Source organism: Manacus candei, unplaced genomic scaffold, assembly GCF_025592945.1.
Source record: "Manacus candei isolate 608988 ecotype Guabito, Panama unplaced genomic scaffold, ASM2559294v1 h1tg000005l, whole genome shotgun sequence".
Taxonomy (NCBI): Eukaryota; Metazoa; Chordata; class Aves; order Passeriformes; family Pipridae; genus Manacus; species Manacus candei.
In genome coordinates, this window is record NW_026138053.1 from 19736227 (window position 1) to 19754687 (window position 18461).

Genomic DNA, 18461 nt, shown 5'->3' on the forward strand with positions numbered 1-18461 from the left:
AGGCTGAATATACTGAGTATTCTGTATAAGATGACTTTCTTTTGGAAAAAAAATCCACAAACAGCCCCACAATGGTTTCAGAAACATAAAAGCTCTGATTAAGGGCATTTACCTGTATTTGTATTCAGATAATGTGCTTGAGATCACATCTATGCCTACCATCCACAGATAACACTGATTATGTTACTGGAGGTCTCTTCTGCTCTCATTGTCTAAAATATTATAAATTGACAGATGTCATAAAGTAAGAGCTTTTTAAAATGTAAATCACATTTTGTAAATAAAAAGTAAAATACAGTGTTGAAGTAAGCTTTGGTTGATCAATAAATTGTGATTCTTAGCTAATGTGTAATTTGAAAATATTGTAGATATCATTAGCTTCCTTTAATTTGGAGAAAAATCTTTTGTCTTGGTGTGTCAAGTAAGATCTCTTCATTCTGCAAAACAGTCAGATTTCCTTTTAATTAAGAATGAGAAAGCTAGGCAGCCAAAATTCAAATTGTAGATTACGAGAGTGCCCTCTCGTGGTGCCGGTACCTTTTCGAAGAGGTGGAGGCACATGTATCCTCTACCTCGTGCAAGGCTTGCTTGTTACAATAGAAAACCTCTCAGAAATCAACTGGTACTTCCTTTATTTTTGTTAAGTGAAATAGTACCTGGGTTTTGTGCAAAGTAAGCATTTAGATGCTTTCATGTATGGTGCATAATATTATTTTCTGGAATAGGGAATAATAAGCTACCAAGGAGAGGCAGAATTACAACATTGCTCACTGCTCCCACCTGCCCTCTCTGCTAAACAGAGACAGTGACATTCTGCAGCAGAGTTCTGCTCTTCCTTCTGCACCCATAAACAAGTGTAAACCTTGTGGCTACTTGTCTCCCAGTTTTGCAGTAAAGCATCATTTAAGAAACCTCTGCACAGATTACCATGCTTCCAGTTAAAAAAAAATAAAAAATAAAGAAATGGGAAGTTAGGATAATGGCCAGGAAATCACTCTGGAATTTTTTGTTACCCTGTGAGCATTTTTTGGAATGCTTGGTTTTTCAAGGTGAAGTCATCACCATATCTACGTCTGATCTTACTGAAAGAAAAATTTATTCAAGCAAAATCTTCACAGGTGCTTTTCCTGACTATTATTGACCCCTGCTTAAGTTTTTTAACAAATAGAAAGACAGCCTTTCTGAGGGTCTTTTCTTCTACAAACAAAGACACCACACTGGTATGTTTCCAGTGTTTGCTTTTTCTGAAGTATATAAAAGAAAAATGCTGTCTCACAAAGTACCTTCAAAACTGGATTAACCTCTCTGTCCTTAGTAGTTAATTGAAATAACCGGATTAAATTTTTTGTCAGGAGAATTTATTGACATCTTTATGTAACAGTGGTGTCTTCTGCTTTCGTTTGCTGTGTATCTTCTGTCTTCCACGGGTCACATTTTGGCTCCCTCAAAGCAGGGAGCCAGAAGAGCTGTCAGACAATGTTTGGGATCTGCATCCCAACTTCCATTTTTCTTTTGCCTTCTGACCTGAAACACCACTTTACATCTAAAACTTCAGCTCTAGTACTGTATGTTCCCTAACCTTTTCTTTCTTTCTATAATCCTGTACCTTAGAATTAAAAAAAAAAAAAGGGGATAAAAAAGTTCAATTAAAGAAAAAAGTTTGGCTGGGGGCAAAAGGAGGGAGAATTAAAAGAGACAGGAAAAGCCTTTGCTACAGGGATCTCAGCATCTCTGAATGTGAGAGCTCAGATTCGACCCATCTAATTTTAGACACTTCTGAAATGCTGAAGTTATTAGCTGCAGTGCTGCCCTAGGCTGTTTCTGTAGTAAGTGGAGAGAGAGGGGCATGACCAAAGGGCAACTCAGCCCACCTAGAATCTAGACTGCATCCTGATGACACCTCTATCCTGCTGTTAATTTTCTAATTTTGGCCCTAAAATATCTAAAATTAGTGAGTAGCATCCAAATTCGAGTGCCAGCCATATTCACAGCACCTTGCAGAGAAAGACCTTCTTTGTTGAGCAGAAGACTCCTACTGATGCCAAACAGAAGGAGGGACTTCTCTTTTTTTAATTCTTCTGGTTGGGAGCCTTAAACAGTCTAGAGATGTGCTTGGGGTCAATATTTCTGTTTCTAAGGCAGAGTCTTTTTTTCCCTGCTACCGTGATTAGTTTGTCTGTTTTCAGGCTTCATACAGAGCTTCCCTCAAATAGGTCCGTAGGTCTGATGGACAGAGTTCAGTGTTTCTGAAGTCTAGAGGTATAGAACGTTTGTCTTTGTGATCACATCCACATTGTACATTTCAGCTTCAGTATTTTTTGTAAGTTTTCCTCTGAGAAAGTCACACACGATCAGCAAACAGTGCTCCCAGCAGTGATTTTACCATGCGATAGTTCTGCTGATGTCAGCATATGATGCCTATTTTAACTAAAAGATCGATTTATGTTCCAACCAGGCAAACTGGGTTTACAGCTCTTAGATTCATTAAAGTCACACATGGTGTACCTGAGTTAATTCCAAGTCTCTCGACTTTCCTGTTACCTCAAACCCGTGTTCCCTTCCCCGCCTTTTTGCATATAAACATTTATGTGGCTTTGTGCATATGGACACCAGATTAGTTTTTCCTTTTCTGACACACGTTCTTCCTTATCTCCTTGCTCCTCTCCACTGTGACCCCCTCAGTGCTCCATTCTGTCATTTTCCTTCCATCACTGAGTGTACCGGGGACATTAATAACCATCAGAAGGGAAAATATGTGATATTTTTCTCAGTTTTTGTAACTGGAAATTCCACCTGGTTAATCTGATTCTTAGAATCATCCACAAAAAAAAAATGAGCTGCTGGCTTTAGTTGTTGCAAATGGCACTGCAAATCCCCACATCCTATTTTAAAGGACTAACACTTGTGCTTGTTGCCAATTAAAATGGAACCAGGCTGCCTTCGGATGGTACACTCTTTGCAGCTAGAATGATGTGTGGCATGGTGCCACAGTGCATCATCAGCTGAAAACAGGCACTTTAGCTAAGAATAGCCTCTGTGCCATTGAGAAGAACGAGCGGGATGTGGCTGCTCGGAGGTGATGCCTGACTGTGGGCAGTGGGGAGCCTCAGGCTGATTCAGGGGGCTCAGGCTTCCTGAGTCAAAAACGGCCTGTGATTCTTCAGGGAAAGTGGAAGTTTACTTGTTGCTTTGGAGAAAAGCAGACTATTTTTGAAAAATAGTAATTATTAAAAATTAAAAGCAGTGTTACAAAATCCTCCAATGATACCTATGTTCAGGTATTTGTTCATTTTTTCAATTCAGAACATAAATAATTAGTATGCTATCCATGACTAAGTATCTCAACAGATTTATCACCCTTACTTATAATAAATCCCACCTCAGCACAGATATTAATGCTTCTTTACCTTTGCCATAGTCAGTGGAGGTTTCTGTGGTATTACAGCGTACTTGTCATTTCAAAGTACTGTGCCTGTATGCATATTTCTGGTTGTCTGTATCTCCAAACAGATTTTGGGGGATTTCCTGCTCTTGCAGACTCTTTATTGTCACAGAAAAGGATTTTTCTCTGTCATTGGGAAGCTACTTATTTTATCTCTGTTTCCCTATCATTTTAACAGGATCTCAGAATTGATGACATTTTCATGGCATACAGCCGTGCATGTGTCCAGTCGCTTTATGTTCTTTCAAATGCATCATCTATATCTGCATCTGTTAAAGCAGAGGTGGTCTCTTTCCTAGAAAGGATGAAGCTTCTTTTTATATATAACATTAATAGTTTTTAAATTTTACTGAGTCCTGTGTTATAATAATAATGTTCATATATAAAAAATATGGCATCTTAGATAATATATATCAGAGCATTATTGTTTAGAAATTGTACTTCTTTTTTATCTCTCCTTTCCTCTTCCTTTCATTAGTCTCAGCTCTTGTGGAGTGTAATGTGAAGTACCTTCCTGTGATTCATCACTTTAGGTCACAGTGTTTAACCGGAAAGGAAGGCGACAGGTTGTGCTTAACTAGAAAGTTTGATTGAGAGATCTTTTGCTTCCCTACTGGATGGAACCCTAATTATATCTGTGATTTGGTTGTAGAGGAGGATGGGTAAAATGAAATACTGAATCATAAATAACAGCAGACTTGTATTTGTTTTGCTTTCTCATACTCTAAATTTGTAAGAAAAAGGAAACAGTACTTCATAGATTTAAAACATTGTATGTATTTTAATTTTCTTGAAACTTTATATGTGTTGATGTATTGAGTAGCCAGTAAATGTGAAATTGTATGTGTGCTGCCATTTATCAAAAGATTGTTTTTCACTTTGAGGACAATTAATAGCAGCAGCCTTGTTAAACTTCCTGCCTTAGTATCAATCAATAAGCACTCATTCCCAAAAGCAGGACTTCTGAAAGGTCTAGCATTATATAAAAAGCTGACATTTCGGAGATTGACTTTCATGCCCAATCAAGAATGTAACCATCTTACATTTAAATCCTTTTGCATTCATGTATTTTGGCATTTTTATGCCAAAGCAGTACATTTTGTGAGGCTACCAGCAAGCAGAAGAGAACAGTTTAAGGACTTATTCTCACTTTATTTGGTTCTTACCTGTATTTATACCATCAACTCCTTCCTTTCCTTATTTCAGTGATCAGCAATTGCTGAGCTCTGTGTAGGTTGCAGACCACTTGCACAAGGAGATTTCAAAGTGGAGCAGAAACCAAAGAGGATGTATAATGTGTATACAGAAAGGATATATAACCTCATACCATCTGGAGTTGTTCCTTTGCTGCACTTTACAGGCTTGATGGTTCAGCAGTGGCTTGTGGAGAGTGTGAGCTTGTTGTCTTTAAGTGTGTTGAACTGTCTTACATTGTGAACAAGATGAGAGGTGGAATCTTGTGGTGCAGTGTACCTGAAGATGAGAAAACTTAAAACTAGCAAAAGTTGAATCCCTGTCCATGTTTTGGTATAAAGTAAATACATTAAATAATAGATTTATTATCTAAACAGAACAAGTTGGAAGAAGCAAAACAATTGAGTAGTTGAAAGAAGTTTTTTCCTTTATTTTATAGAAGAAAACATGACAGCAGTCTATTAAGACTTTATAAAGTTCTGGTGCAGCAAGAAAGGAGTGTTGCCATATCATTTCTTGTGGTAATAAATTTAAATGGTCTGGTTGTTATTAGAATGCTAATCAGGAAGGAAGCAGAAGTCTGTCCTTTTTTCATAAAGAGGTATAAAAAAGGTTACACACTTCAAAATGTAGAAAAGACAGAAATTAAAAGCTTAAATAACTGCAAACAGCAGGGTACGTCAGTAATGGAGGGACTTCTTAAATGACTCTGACAGCTTTTGCAGGTGCACGTACTCTGTCACTTTGCCTAGTGGAACATTGAAAAAGTTTTATGGCTTTCCTTTTGGAATTTATTAAGGGTTTCTTTCTTTCTTTTTCTTTCTTTGCAAAGTAGTCTGGACATACCCCTCCCTTGCAGTCGTTTTTATTACAGCTCCTAGAGGAAAGTCACCTATTCAAAAACATATGTTGCTTGTTGTCTCCGTGGCTAGCTCACAGAGTTGTAAATGCTGGAGAAGGTTGTTATTTACAGCCAAATATTTTCCTTTCCTTCTCCCCATTTTTTTTTTCTTCGTGTGTAAATCCCATTTTATTTGATTTAGTTTTTGAAAGTGTCCCTCTATAATTTTATAATGTAGCTCTGAACATTTAAATTGGTAACAAAAATATTTTTTCAAATACAGATTCTGACCATCAGGAACTAGAAGTTCTTGGTTTTTGGGGAGATTTTAGGTTTATCAACATGCTCTGTTACATTCCTTTATATGATATTATTCTTGCTTTCATTAACACTCTTGCATAATACTGTCTGTAAGTGCTCTGAGGGGCCACTGCTATGCCTGTGGTGTTTGCTGAATCTAATGAATTTTATTCAGTTCCTGTTTCTCAGACACAACTTTTTTCCTTTTTTCCTTTTTTTTTCTTTTTTCCCACTCTTTTCTTTTTTTCTTGAAGCTTATATCTATGCTCTTTGAAATATTATTTATTATTTCAACAAATCAGCAAGTGTCATATTGTAGGATTTTATTCCATTGACAGAGTTAATTCATGTACAGATGAAGTGTCGGTTTTCATTTTGTTTTCTGAAACTTCTCAGCATTTTTAAAGAACCTTCTTCCCTGCAAAATCTCTCATTTATGTTAGTAGAAGTAAATGTGATGGCATCATCTAATTTTGCTGCAAATTGAAGGGTTTTGCCTTCCAAGAGCTAGTTCCAGGTTAGAGCTTTAATTACAGTGAACGTCATGTCAGAATTTTCTTGGGGAAGTGGTTCATTTTCAGTGTTATAGAAACAAAGTATTTTAATTGTCCCAGTGAAGATAAATACTTAAAGCAGCAACTTATAAACTGAAAACAGTGACTGTAGTTGTGACAGTGATCAGTAAAATAGCTAATTAGGAGTATCAGTTAAGACAGAATGGTTAACCTCTCTTTAGTTACAAGCTGGAAAACGATAGATTGCAACAGTGATGGGAATGACACAAAGAATTCACAAAACTGTGAAAGAGTTAGAAACAGTTTTTCTCTGCCTTCCATCCTATACCTTTTGTTCAGTATGAATCTTAGGGTTCTTTCATGGGCTTTAATATGCTAATAATTCTCTCATTTTCTATCAACTATTACTTGGTTTAACACATTAAGAACCATATGTTTCCTCTTTGAGAGTGAAGAACTATGGAAAGTGTTATCAAAACTTGCTGCTTTAATTAAATCCTCTCTTGTTGAACAGGAACAAACGTCTCAGTCTATAAAGAGTGAACACTGAGACATTCCTGAAAATAATGCGGGGGGGGGGGGAGGGGGAGTTCCAGAGAGCGTCCTGGTCTATGTAGAACACTGACAACATCTGTAATAGGTAACGTCCTGGAATCCTCGCAGTACAAGGTTTTCAAGCTCCTTGTAGTCTGAAATTAAGGCCATATTTCTTCCCCATCAGGGGCTTGTTGCAGGTTTAGGCATTTGGTGAGCTGCATGATGAGATGTGGGCAGTAGCACTTCTTGTTACTCTCTTGATTTTCCTCAAAGTTAGCTAGTACTGTTTTCCCTTTGCACAAATTCTATCCATATGTCTTTAAATTATGGGTGGCTATCCAAGGTTCAGAATCTCTTCAGTGGATTGATTGCCTGTATAGTTAATCTTTGCGGGTTTTTGATACTAAACAGGTAGAAGAGATGTATAGCCTTTAAGACAGTCATTTGTGAAGCCCAAGTGACTAAAATTCCTGATTTAAATGTTCTGGTCAAGAGAGAGAATTTTTCCCAATTATCATAGAATTCTTTAGCCTGATTTTATTTGCTAAATAATAATGGGATATAACAGGCTAGTGAGTAGTCCATAAGGTAGTGTGTGAATTTGCAACACACTAGCTAGTCCATGCAAAGTCTCCATGGGATGCTCTGAGTGTACACTGAGTTAGCTGTAATCTACAGTAAATTATCCTGCACAAAGGCATGTTTAGGGCAAAGTTTTTGAGCTGGCATATTACTTACTCTGCAATCCTGTATAACACCTTAACATAAACCTACCTATGTAAAGAGACTCCTGATTTCTCTTGTATTTGCTTCTTCAAAAGTCCATTTTTCTTCATGCTCAGTAGACCACATCAACCAGAGCTTGGCAAATGTTTCTATCAGAAAGTGCTAAACCACAGTGCTTTTTGTGATATACTTTCAAGAAAGGGTAGCTAATAGACCTGCGTGATGATTTTCCTCCAGTAGCCAGTTTTCTGCTAATCAATGCTTTGCATAAATAATAAGGCACGCCAGGCTTTGCATAAATAATGAGGCCCTCCACAGGCCACGAAGAAAAATAGTTCTCTTTAACTGCTGATGCTTGAGGACTTCACATCCCCTTTAACAATCTTTACAAGACTTGATCAATATGTGGTTTTACTCATCAAGTGCTCAGGAAGTCTTAACAAGTAAAGTGGCAGCTAGTCTCCAAATAAGTCATGCTGAAATAGAAAAAAAACAAACAAAATTATAATGCTAATTTTTTGTCCTCCAGACTCGTTTCAACCAGCATCTCAGTAACCAGGATTTTGCCTTAGATGAAGATGATGATGATGAAATGGAGAGAACAAGCAAGTAAGAAGCCTGTTTCAATGTGTATGTATGTATAGGAGAGAGCGTAACTAGTATTATTCAGCAAAGTCAAGTTCAAGTGACACATTTTGCTCCTATCCAGGCTGCTAGTTTTATTCTTGATCTCAAGATGATGTCAAGTAGTTTAGGATTTAAATCTGCTTTAAAAACAGAGACAGGTTATTAATATATTTTCATTATTTCTAGTGTCTAGAAGAGCTTGTTGTAATCTGCAGTCTTCATAGACTCCAGATAAAAAGACTACATACACAAAAAACTAGTGAAATAATATTCCTAAACATGGTGGGCAGTAACCTCAGCTAATGTGTTCTTTAAGGCTTGTGTTGTGGTTATGACAATGAGAACTTTTTTGAAGGGTCTGAAAGAAAAATAATACCTTGTGAGTTTTATATCAAGCTCTTCCTATGTGAGAACTAGAAAAAAATCATAAATTGAAGCTTAGGCTGCACTGAGGCATTTTCTGAGTTCATGAGTTGATTTTTGGATAATGAACCAGATAGGTTTTGATATAAACAAGAAAGGATGCTGAAAGCAAAATCAAGCAGGTTGAGCTGTGATGTAGTAGGGAAGAGGGAACTACTGAAGTATTAAAAGGATATAATCAAAACAGTGAGCCATGGGAAATACCCCTTGTAGCAGTATTCTGGATAGACAGAGATAGGAAAAGACTGTGGTAGAATGGGGATCTGAGGTAAGGGTCTTGCAATGAGCAAGAGAGAATTTAAGAGACAAAAGCACCAATTCTCAGTGCAGATAAGCAGGACTCCAGTAAATCTGGTCATGTGATGGAAGAAGGGTTTCAGTATGAGAGTCTTTCCACTAGAACAAAGTGTGTGGTTAGGCCAGGAGACAGCTAATGGTGAGTGCATCTCCATTGATACCATACAGCTATGTTTAGCAAAATCCTTGAGTTGGAAGAAATTCCAGGTTATTGTTCCCTTTCAAAAGTCGTGAAATGCATTCTCCTTTCAGATGTGACCATAATAAAATTACTTTTAGGTTCCTATCTGATGAAAAAGTTTTTGTTTTCAGGTTATCATCAGAAGACAGCGAAGAAGCTTCTGCTTACTTTTATGATAGTGATGGTTCTGGTGAAACAGGAATAATTCCTCAGCATCAAGGAGAAATGGACTTGCTTGGGGAGATCCTGGACACACTGAGCACACACAGTTCAGATCAAGGAAAACTCTCAGGAGCAAAGAGCCTGGATTTCTTTAGGTCAATGGATGACATTGATTACAAGACTGCGGTTAGTCTTCTGCTTTCATTTGAAAAATAACCCAAGTCCATTTATAGTGGAATACTGCACTTGTGGAATCAACAACATGGAGATCAGGCACAGCAGCATAGTCCTTAGAATTGCTAGTGTGTCTTAGGGCTACGTAACAGTACACTCCTGCTGGTCACTGCATGATGGTTTTTCAGCAGCCAAGAAATTGGTTACACCTTTGTCCAGTTTACTAGGTCATCTTGGAATGATGTACAGATGTACCAGTGAATTGTATAATAATTTACTTAAATAGTTTAGTATTACATTTACCTGTTCAATCTGATATGCCTGGAGAAGGATTTAGTCTTCTTTTTGTGCAGTTTAGAAGGTATTTCCATTTTCACTTCACAACCTTTAACTAGGTGTAGTGATATAGTGATGTTTCCATCTTGATTTAAGTCATGGGATCTATCTGGCAATTGCACCCAAACCACTGCTAGAATAGCACTGCAGAGCTTTCTAAGAGGACTCCTTGTTGCTTTTTTGGGTAGGGTTGCATAGGTCCTTTAGTGTAAACAAACTGCTTGCCTACAATTTTAAAACCCTCACCAAGTCACTGCTGTGATATTAGCCAAAACAATATTAGTGTTTTTGAATTCCAGTGCATATCAGCTGTCCAACATTTACTTTTGCTGAAAGGGATCCTTTAGTAGAGGATTTGTTACTGGAGCAGCAAATACTGATGCAAATGCTTATAAAGCTTGTAAGATGTTATGAGTGTCACACAGGGGTTAGATTAATAAAATGCCCATTTTTGTTTGGCCAAAAAACTTTAATATTGAAAGTTGGTATAATTAATTACTGAAGCAAAGAGGAAATGCCATCTGGTTTTAGTTTTAGTCCCCCACCCTCTAATATTATGGCTACAAACCAGAAAAGTGTGTCTTTGTTCATTGTCAAAACTTCTTGTGCCAAGATGAAATAGACAGGGAGACAGAAATCCTTCCTCTGTACCAAAGGTGATCATTAGGATAAGAGACAATGTTCTGGTGAGGAAGTGTAAAAACACTTGTTCTCACATTGTGTCCGGGATTGTTGTTTTGTGACACTGAACCCCAAAGGAGATCCATGGTTTACGAACACATAATATCCCTTACAGTACTTTTGTTTCAGAAACACCAGCACAGAGATATTTTTTTGTCTCTACATTAACTATAAAAATGTTTTTCCTTTCAGAACAAGTCAAATGCACCTAGTGAGAGCAACCTTACCCTGCTCTGCAGCAGTGCTAATGATCAAGCAGAGTGGAACCTTGGCCAGGATGACAGTGTCCTCCATGGGAAGCAACTCCCTCCATCACCAAGGAAGCAAGTTTCTTCTGGTGGCCTGAGAGAATCTCTCACAAGGCTGGAAGAAGAAAAGAGTGACAAAACCCTTATTACTGACAGGATGGACACCGCTGGTATGACATCCCCATCTCCAGTACGACCAAGCGCTCAGTTTACTTCCCTAGAAAGTTTCAAAGCAGGCTATTCTTCCTGTGAGCATGCAAAGCAGAACGAAACACTAAGCAATACCTCAGAAGATCAGCTCCCAGGAAGTCTTGCTCAGCATCCATCCATTCTGGTCCCTTGGGAGAAAGATGGGAAGGAAGGAGATGAAAGTCCGGAAGAGGGTGGTCTTCTTCAAGAAGTGGTGTCGTTATGTAAACTGAGTTCTGCTTTTCACTATGGTTTAAATATTTCGAAGGATAGCTTATCCAGCAGTAGCAGTGGAAATAAAACGTAAGAAAACTATGAGAAGAGAAACTTGACTCCCATTAGAAGTTAAAGGGAGACTACTCAGGACTCCATATAACTCCATATAACATGATAACCAAAAGATGAAAAAGGAATAAGAGATCTAAGTTATGAAAATAATTCTCTTCAGTTGAGTATGCATTTTCTGCCATTGGGACATCTGCTTCTATGTTTACTCAGTTCATTTGTTGGCTGTAGTTAGGTCCAAAAAAATGAAACTAAATATATGAATGCACTCTTAAATCAGGTACTAGTTAGTTTCTGTGTTAAAAATACAGCAAGTGTATGGTGCTTCCTAGCATTTGCTTCCTCTAAGCAGCAGTAAAAGTGTCGCCTAACAGGTAACCAGGTCTTGAAGGTACTCTGTTAATCCCGGTAAGCATGAAATGAACCAAGCCATCTGATTTGTCTGAAATGTACAAATGTTAATATTTGTAATGAATAATAATTGCCTTAATCTTTTGAGAAGAGGTTTAACTATCTTAGAAGATGAATGCAAATCTACAAAACAGCAATAATGATTTTCCATGGCAGGAATTTGCTTCAGCAAAGGTGGGGGGGAAGGAGACTTTTTTTAGAATAAGGAATTTCTGGTGAATATAACTTGGAACTTACTCCAAACTAAAACTGTGGCTCTGTCTTCCAGACTTCAAAAAGGTAGCGCATGGTTTTCTCTCTTCTATAAAGTACATGAAGCGCTGAATTATAATGTGACATTTATCAACTTCTGTTTACAACTAAGACACTTTAAAGACATATTATCTGGTTTCCCTAGGTAGACTATTTCACCTAAAAACTTCAGAAAGGAAAGTGTAAGTGGAACTGATAGATTTCTATTATATTTTATTTTCTACAGTTTAATAGTTGGAAAACTGATTTGTGCCTAATTTGTAACACTAGAAAACTAAAATTACAGATTCAGTTTGATTCTGCATATATCCAACTCTCATTTTAGCCAAGTTGAACAACCAAAAATCTCTTTCTAAATTAAGTGAAGGAGAATAAACGGACTTGATGTATATTGTATTTAGAACAAGAATTTTTGCTTCTTCTGGCAGTGTTCCTGGGGAATATTTGGATATTAAAAGTGAAAATTTTTGATTTTGTATGGAGCAGCTCTTTTATTTTTTTTCTTTTTTAGTTTTATTTCTCTTTTCTTTTTCCACCTCACCATACATACCTTGGCCTCCACACTGGCTCAGGATAGAGAAGCCATTAGATCAGCTTCAGCAGATTGGAATTGTCAGCCTTGAAGGATATTTGTGGTGCAGTTGTTAGAAGTAGCACACAGGTATAAAATGAACTCTGCCTGAGAAGAATGTTCTCCTGCTCTTCTAAGTTACGTTAGAAACCTTTTTTCTTTTGTTCCATCTTTGGCACGAGCGACTTGTCTTAATCTCAACGTAGGCCTGAGTGAGCGTGTTCATGGGGTCAGTATTTGAATCAGATTGTGCTTTAGTACCTTCATAGTATTTTGTAGCAAAGTTTAATATCAGTTGCCTCATTGAGATTTATTAATTAGTTTTCCTTCAAGCTAGCACAAATGGAAAGGGTCTTTTGGCTGCTTTATTACAAGGCAGCTGACCTGAGGGAATTGCTGCGCATTGTTACAGAGTCAGCGTTTGAAACTCCACCAAAGATGCAGTAGAGTGAGACCTGGGAATTGTTAGTGCATAAGTTTCAGATTGTTCCAGAAAGAGAAGGTCTGGGCCAGTACTTACACTGAGGATGAGCCTCCAGAATTAATTTTTTTAATCAGTGCAACAAAGCTAAAAGGTTGTAAAAGTGCAAATCTTACAGAAATACCTGTTTCTGTTTAGAACATGAACATTCCAGAGAGCATTTGCAGTCTGCACTGCTGGAGAATCTCAGGATTCCAGAGTTAGAAGTTGTACATCCAGAGGTCTGTACTCCAAAGTATTTGTTTATACTTTGATTTCCTCTTATGTATCAACATAGTATGTTGTGTATTTTTTTAATATCAACAAATGTTATTTGGCAAAATATTTTGCACTATTAAAAATTGAAAGTATCATAAAAAATAATTAAAATCTTCAAGCTTTCCAGGTGGGTCAGACCAGGTGTCTCCAGTGCTGTTCAGATGACAGGGCTGCAGAGCATCCTTGTTTAGAGCTGTTATTAATGACTTGGTAGAAGGCATTCTTCTCCTGTACTGGTACTAAATATTGCCCAAACATAGTGCTGCAGTTGGGTCTAAGAGGAGACAGGCAACACAAATATTTTTGTTCTTTTAATGCTTCTCACTCGTTCTCATTCATGTCCTTGGTGTTTTGTAGATGAGAATTTCAAGATTTACCTTTTGTTCTCCTTTGCATCTGATACGATGTTTCTGTCCCTGGTTCCATCTAAGTTGTTTTATTTTCTTCATTTATTAAAGATAATAAACAGTATTAATCTCTTTAGGATGAAAATAGAGAAAAAAATCAGAAATTATGGCCATCATTACTTTCAAAACCATCAAACACCTAAGTCCAGGAATACTGCCAGAAAGTGGTTGTAAAAAATGACACTCTGGTAGAGGCATAAATCTTACTGACTTTCCATAGGGTTAGGCACTGAACAAATAATCACATAGATTGTCCTATTCTCAGATTTGTGGAATAAATATGGAAGCCATGTGAGGCTGCCAATACTCTTACAGTTGTTATAGAGATCATAAAATTGAAAGTTTGATAGTGGAATCTTTCAAAATTAGGGCATTGTAGCAGTAATTCACTGTTACATTGAGTGAAAATGCAGGCTGAAAAGAGGTAAACAGATGAAATAAAAGATGGAAGGTAAAATTCAACTTAGAATTATTTTTATTTCAGTCAAAATGGTTCTGTGCTTATGCTACATTGTTTCCTTACTATTTACAAAACCCATAGTGTGTTTACAATTGTTAAATAGTATGTCTTTTTTGGTTTTGAACCTTGGTATGGGTTCAGAAATAACTTAGTTTTATATGTATGTTGATTTTAACTGTAGGTACATTTTTTACTCTGTAATATACAGAATCTTTTCCACTTACTATCAGTGATCTTTTAAAAAGGCTAATATTTGTGCCTTATTTAAATAGAATTACCAGTTACCAAATACATTAGAGTCCAAACTGATATTTCTGGTTCAACATTCTTGTTCTCTGTCCTTGTGATAATATAAGACTGTTTATTGGCTACATATACTGTATTTTTATTACCGCATTGGGTTCTATATTAAGATAAATTGTCCAGGTCCAATACTTTTGGCAAGTTTTATACTTGTATGCTTTTTATTTGTGGAAATCCTTCTAGTGTCTTTGAAAGTCATCAACATTCAGCACCAGCTGCTGGTGAGAACTGAATTCTGCTCAGTCAGAGCTCCTGTGGTCTTCTTCAGAGGCATCTCTTTTCTTCAGGATCTCAAAAATCTTCCCATTACTCCTGTTTCAGGGAGATACCAGGTCATTTGATAAGCTGTTACTTACACATAGGAACAAATTTCTGATGTAGAAAGTCAAACTAGGACTTGAAATGAATATTTTTGAGTTTGTTTTGCATAGATGTCTGCCTAAAATGAGCCGAATCACTCATCTGGTTTGGGAGGAAAAAGTAAGGGCAGTAGAAGGAGAAAGGGATTCCTGGGTTGTTCCAGTGGAGTGTGGTGAAGCAAAGCCTTGGGAGTCCACAGGAGGGATAGTAACTTTGAAGAAATCCAGATTTCAGTTCTAGCTCAGTTAGTGTGATTCCAGCCCAGACATATAGGCAAAAGTAATATTGCCTATGGAATTAATCCCCTGTGGGATTTGCAGGAGGATGGATAATGTGTTGTCACAGTCAAAGCCTTCCCATTCATGTGAATAGAGATGTGACTTGGAACACAGTGCAGATATTCAGGGAAGGACAGCACTGTGGATGCAGAGGTGATCCCTACCCACCCTCTATGCATGCAGAGGGCAGTCTGTGTAGAATAGGCAGTGGTTTGCTCTTCCATCTCACATATTTGAGCATCACGTAGTTCTGAAAAATAGACTTGTTCTGAAGAAAAAATGTAGTTGTAGGAGTTGTCATAGAACTTGTTGACTGAAGCCTTCACTGTCATTTAGCATTTCAGTGGTGCTGCTGCTGTTGGGGTGGGATCATCAGGAACTCTCAGCACTGGCTGAAGTCCCCTCTCAGGCATTGTAACACAGACTTCAGGCAGAGTTTTAGACAAATGCTGGGTGCTTCTGAAAATCCCACCCAATCTATTAGAAGAGTGTTTTAGACCTCAAAAATCTGTTTTAGATGTCTTTTGAGGTTTTAGGGTGAGCTAGTTTACAACCTTGTGTTCTTGTAACCAATGTAAAGTCTAGGCAGAAGAACAGTTAAGCCAGGTTTTTAAAACAGCTTCTGTTTATCCACCTACAGTCAATCATATTCAGTCCTACAGAACAATCTTTTGTTGGTGCAGCTGTCTAATGGAATTGCTAGGAGCATCTAAAGTTTTCTCTATGCATGTAAAGTAATTAAAGAAATATTTCATGCAATAATCCAAGTGCCAGCGTGAGGCCCTTTTGTAAATACCCCCCTGTGTAATGCTGACTGTACCCTGTCCTGCAGAAAGGAGCCCCTAACCATGGACCTCCTTGACTCTGCAGGGAGAAGTCAAGGGTGGTCTTTATTTCTCCCTTGTCAGCACCCTCACACCAGGTGCTGTGAGGCTCCAGACGATATGTTCCCAACAGCCTGAAATTTCGAGCTAAACAAGCGTGGCTAAAAAAATAATGCCTGAGGCAAGCAGCTTCCTTATTGCAAAGCTCAGGATGGTGAGGGCTGTCTGTTCCCATGGTATTGCAGTAAATCTTTGGAGAATGAATGTAGAAATAAATGCACCAGCAAAACCAGTATGAATGGTGATGTGACTTGTCTTCAGTAACTTCTTTGCTGCTATTAGGTGTGTATGTTGTAGCCAATTGCTGTTTACTTGTTAGCAGAGCCTGAGCTGACTAGAACATGTCCTCATCTTCACCCTGAGAGTGTGGACCACAGCTGGCCTAGAATCCATGTTCTTCAGGGTGTTGAAAATAAAGGAATGGAAAGGGATGATTTGGTTTGTTTGTGCAAAACCTTCCTTGATTTGCTTTGTAATACCTGTTTCACAGTTTTAGTGAGTGGCCAGTTGAAAGTACTTGACAGGTCTTTGTGAAAGCTTCTAAGTAGAGTTGCCTGATGAATCCAAAGCCACCTCAGTCTAGAGGGCCATCCACCATCCATGAGGTTGGCAGGGCCATTGCCATTTTCTGCTGGGTTGGAGTATGAAGCACGTAACACAGTTGGAAGTTACTCCAAGGTTTACTGTAGTAAAGGGTACTCAAATAAAATTGTGCTATTACTTAGGTCAATACTAACAACACTTGTATTTACAATCCAATAACAGTATTAGCATTTGAAAAATAAGTTGAGTTCAAGTATGTTGACATTTATTATGATTCTATGTGAATTAACTTTCTGTTTCTGTTAAAAATAAGGGAGCTACTTGGTTGTGCGGGGGGAGGGGAGAAATGTGTTGACTTTCAAATCTTCAGTGAATTTTGTGCAATATTTCTCCTTATTTCAAAGTGATTTAATAGTGCACATCTGCTTTTAAGCAGATCCTTGAAATGGTATTTTTCAGAAATGTGTAAAATTACATGTAGCTTTGAAAAATGGTTGTATGATAAGAACATGAAGAAGTATATTCTAATAAGGCAAATGTATATTTCCAGTGACTGGGAGTGATTATGGATGTCACATTCTGTAGAAATAATAAGACCTAAACCAATGTTCACATACCATTAGTTCCAGGCAATTCTTAAAACTATAACCTGGTTAAATTGAAATGGGGTTAAATATCAGAATTTATGATGTTTAGTTTATCATTTGATTACTTGTTTATCACAGATAAAAAGTTGAGGAGTTAAGCATTGCTTTCCAGGACCAACAATGAGGTGAGACTTCATGCTGATGACCACAAGAATTTGGTTTGTGACATCCCTAATTATCATAAGTCATTACTTAAAATATTTACTAATGTTGCCAGTATCCTTTTAATTTTTTGTAAATTAATTTCTTTGTATATTGATGTACATTTTCTTTTAACCTTTGGTTTTTCCTTAAGAACTTCTTTAAATTAATATACTTGAATGAGGCAATAAAGCACTGTGGAAGAGCTTAGTCTTGGTGCAGCTTGCACACAAGCACATCACGTCTGTTATTTCATGATTTTTGAGAAGGAAGAGCAATTTAAAATGCTTACATGTTTGGCAAACTGACAATTTGTGTTAGTTACTTCTAAATCTGTGTCAGATATGATGAGAAATGCCTCAACATGGAACAAAGCAACATTATATATCCTGATAAGGTTTTCTTTTTCAGAACATTTATTTGGTGACCTTTGAAAACCGTTCCTGACAATGCCCCTGTTGTGAGTCTTTAATACTTGTAGGAGAGGCATGAAGTACAGGACACATTGAAATTTTATTGATAGTTTTAATTTAGAGATTAAAAAAAACCCCACACACCAAACAACCAGCATTGTCCTAACAGTTTTAAAAATTTAGTTAGTTACTGATCTTTTTTACAAAATTACAGCCAAATCTCAGAATTTACTCCATGCTTTTGCACCTTCTGGACTACTGTTCAAAGTCATCTCGAGAACTTTATTTCAGACCTTGACTACTGTTAGTAGTGCACTGTCTAGATGTAGTAAATGAGCTGTGATGTGTGGTGTGGTTTGTTTTTTCTTTTTCCTTCCAAAGTTTGTGATGTCGGTAGAAGTTTTTGGTGAACTCCACATTACCATAAAGTGCCCAACACTGTACTATAAAATAAAATTTAACAATATCAAAATTCCTTGGGTGATGCAGGTTCTTGTTTGATGGGTTTTCATGCTTATCAGGCATAAAGGTTAAAATGATACTGTATTATGTTGGAAGTTTTTCTCTGTTGAATGATTATTTCAGTTTCTCAAATATAGAGAAAGCAGAACGTGTTTTCTCGATTGCAATTGATTAATTAATTAGTGCAAAAGTTAAATGTTGATGTCCACTGAAATTCCAATGGTATTTTGCATCTTTTAAAATCCTTAGCTAAACCTTAGCTTTTTGTTTAACAACTTTTCTTGGTCTCTAGATCTTTAAGTTATTGCCAAAAATGTAGGTATATTATTTTGTTTAATAGATTAATAAATTGACATCTTAAGGAGAAATTACATGCAGACCTGCTTTTATCCCCCTCCTTCCTCCCGGTGGAGAGAGGCTGATGGAGAAAAC

At 37.2% G+C, this 18461-nt stretch overlaps 1 protein-coding gene across 3 annotated transcripts in view; it reads left to right on the top strand.

The window, feature by feature from the left end:
- DENND1B (DENN domain containing 1B) overlaps nucleotides 1–18039 on the top strand; it is a 156856-nt gene extending 138817 nt beyond the window's left edge. For 2 of the 3 annotated variants that reach the window (XM_051804427.1, XM_051804434.1), the window contains 3 exons: nucleotides 8085–8164; nucleotides 9215–9431; nucleotides 10629–18039. In XM_051804427.1, the coding sequence (XP_051660387.1) occupies nucleotides 8085–8164; nucleotides 9215–9431; nucleotides 10629–11180 (849 nt within the window). In that variant the 3' untranslated portion in view covers nucleotides 11181–18039. The remainder of the gene's footprint in view (nucleotides 1–8084; nucleotides 8165–9214; nucleotides 9432–10628) is intronic. The other variant, XM_051804443.1, reaches the window with a different exon arrangement.
- Nucleotides 18040–18461: the final 422 nt, after the last annotated feature.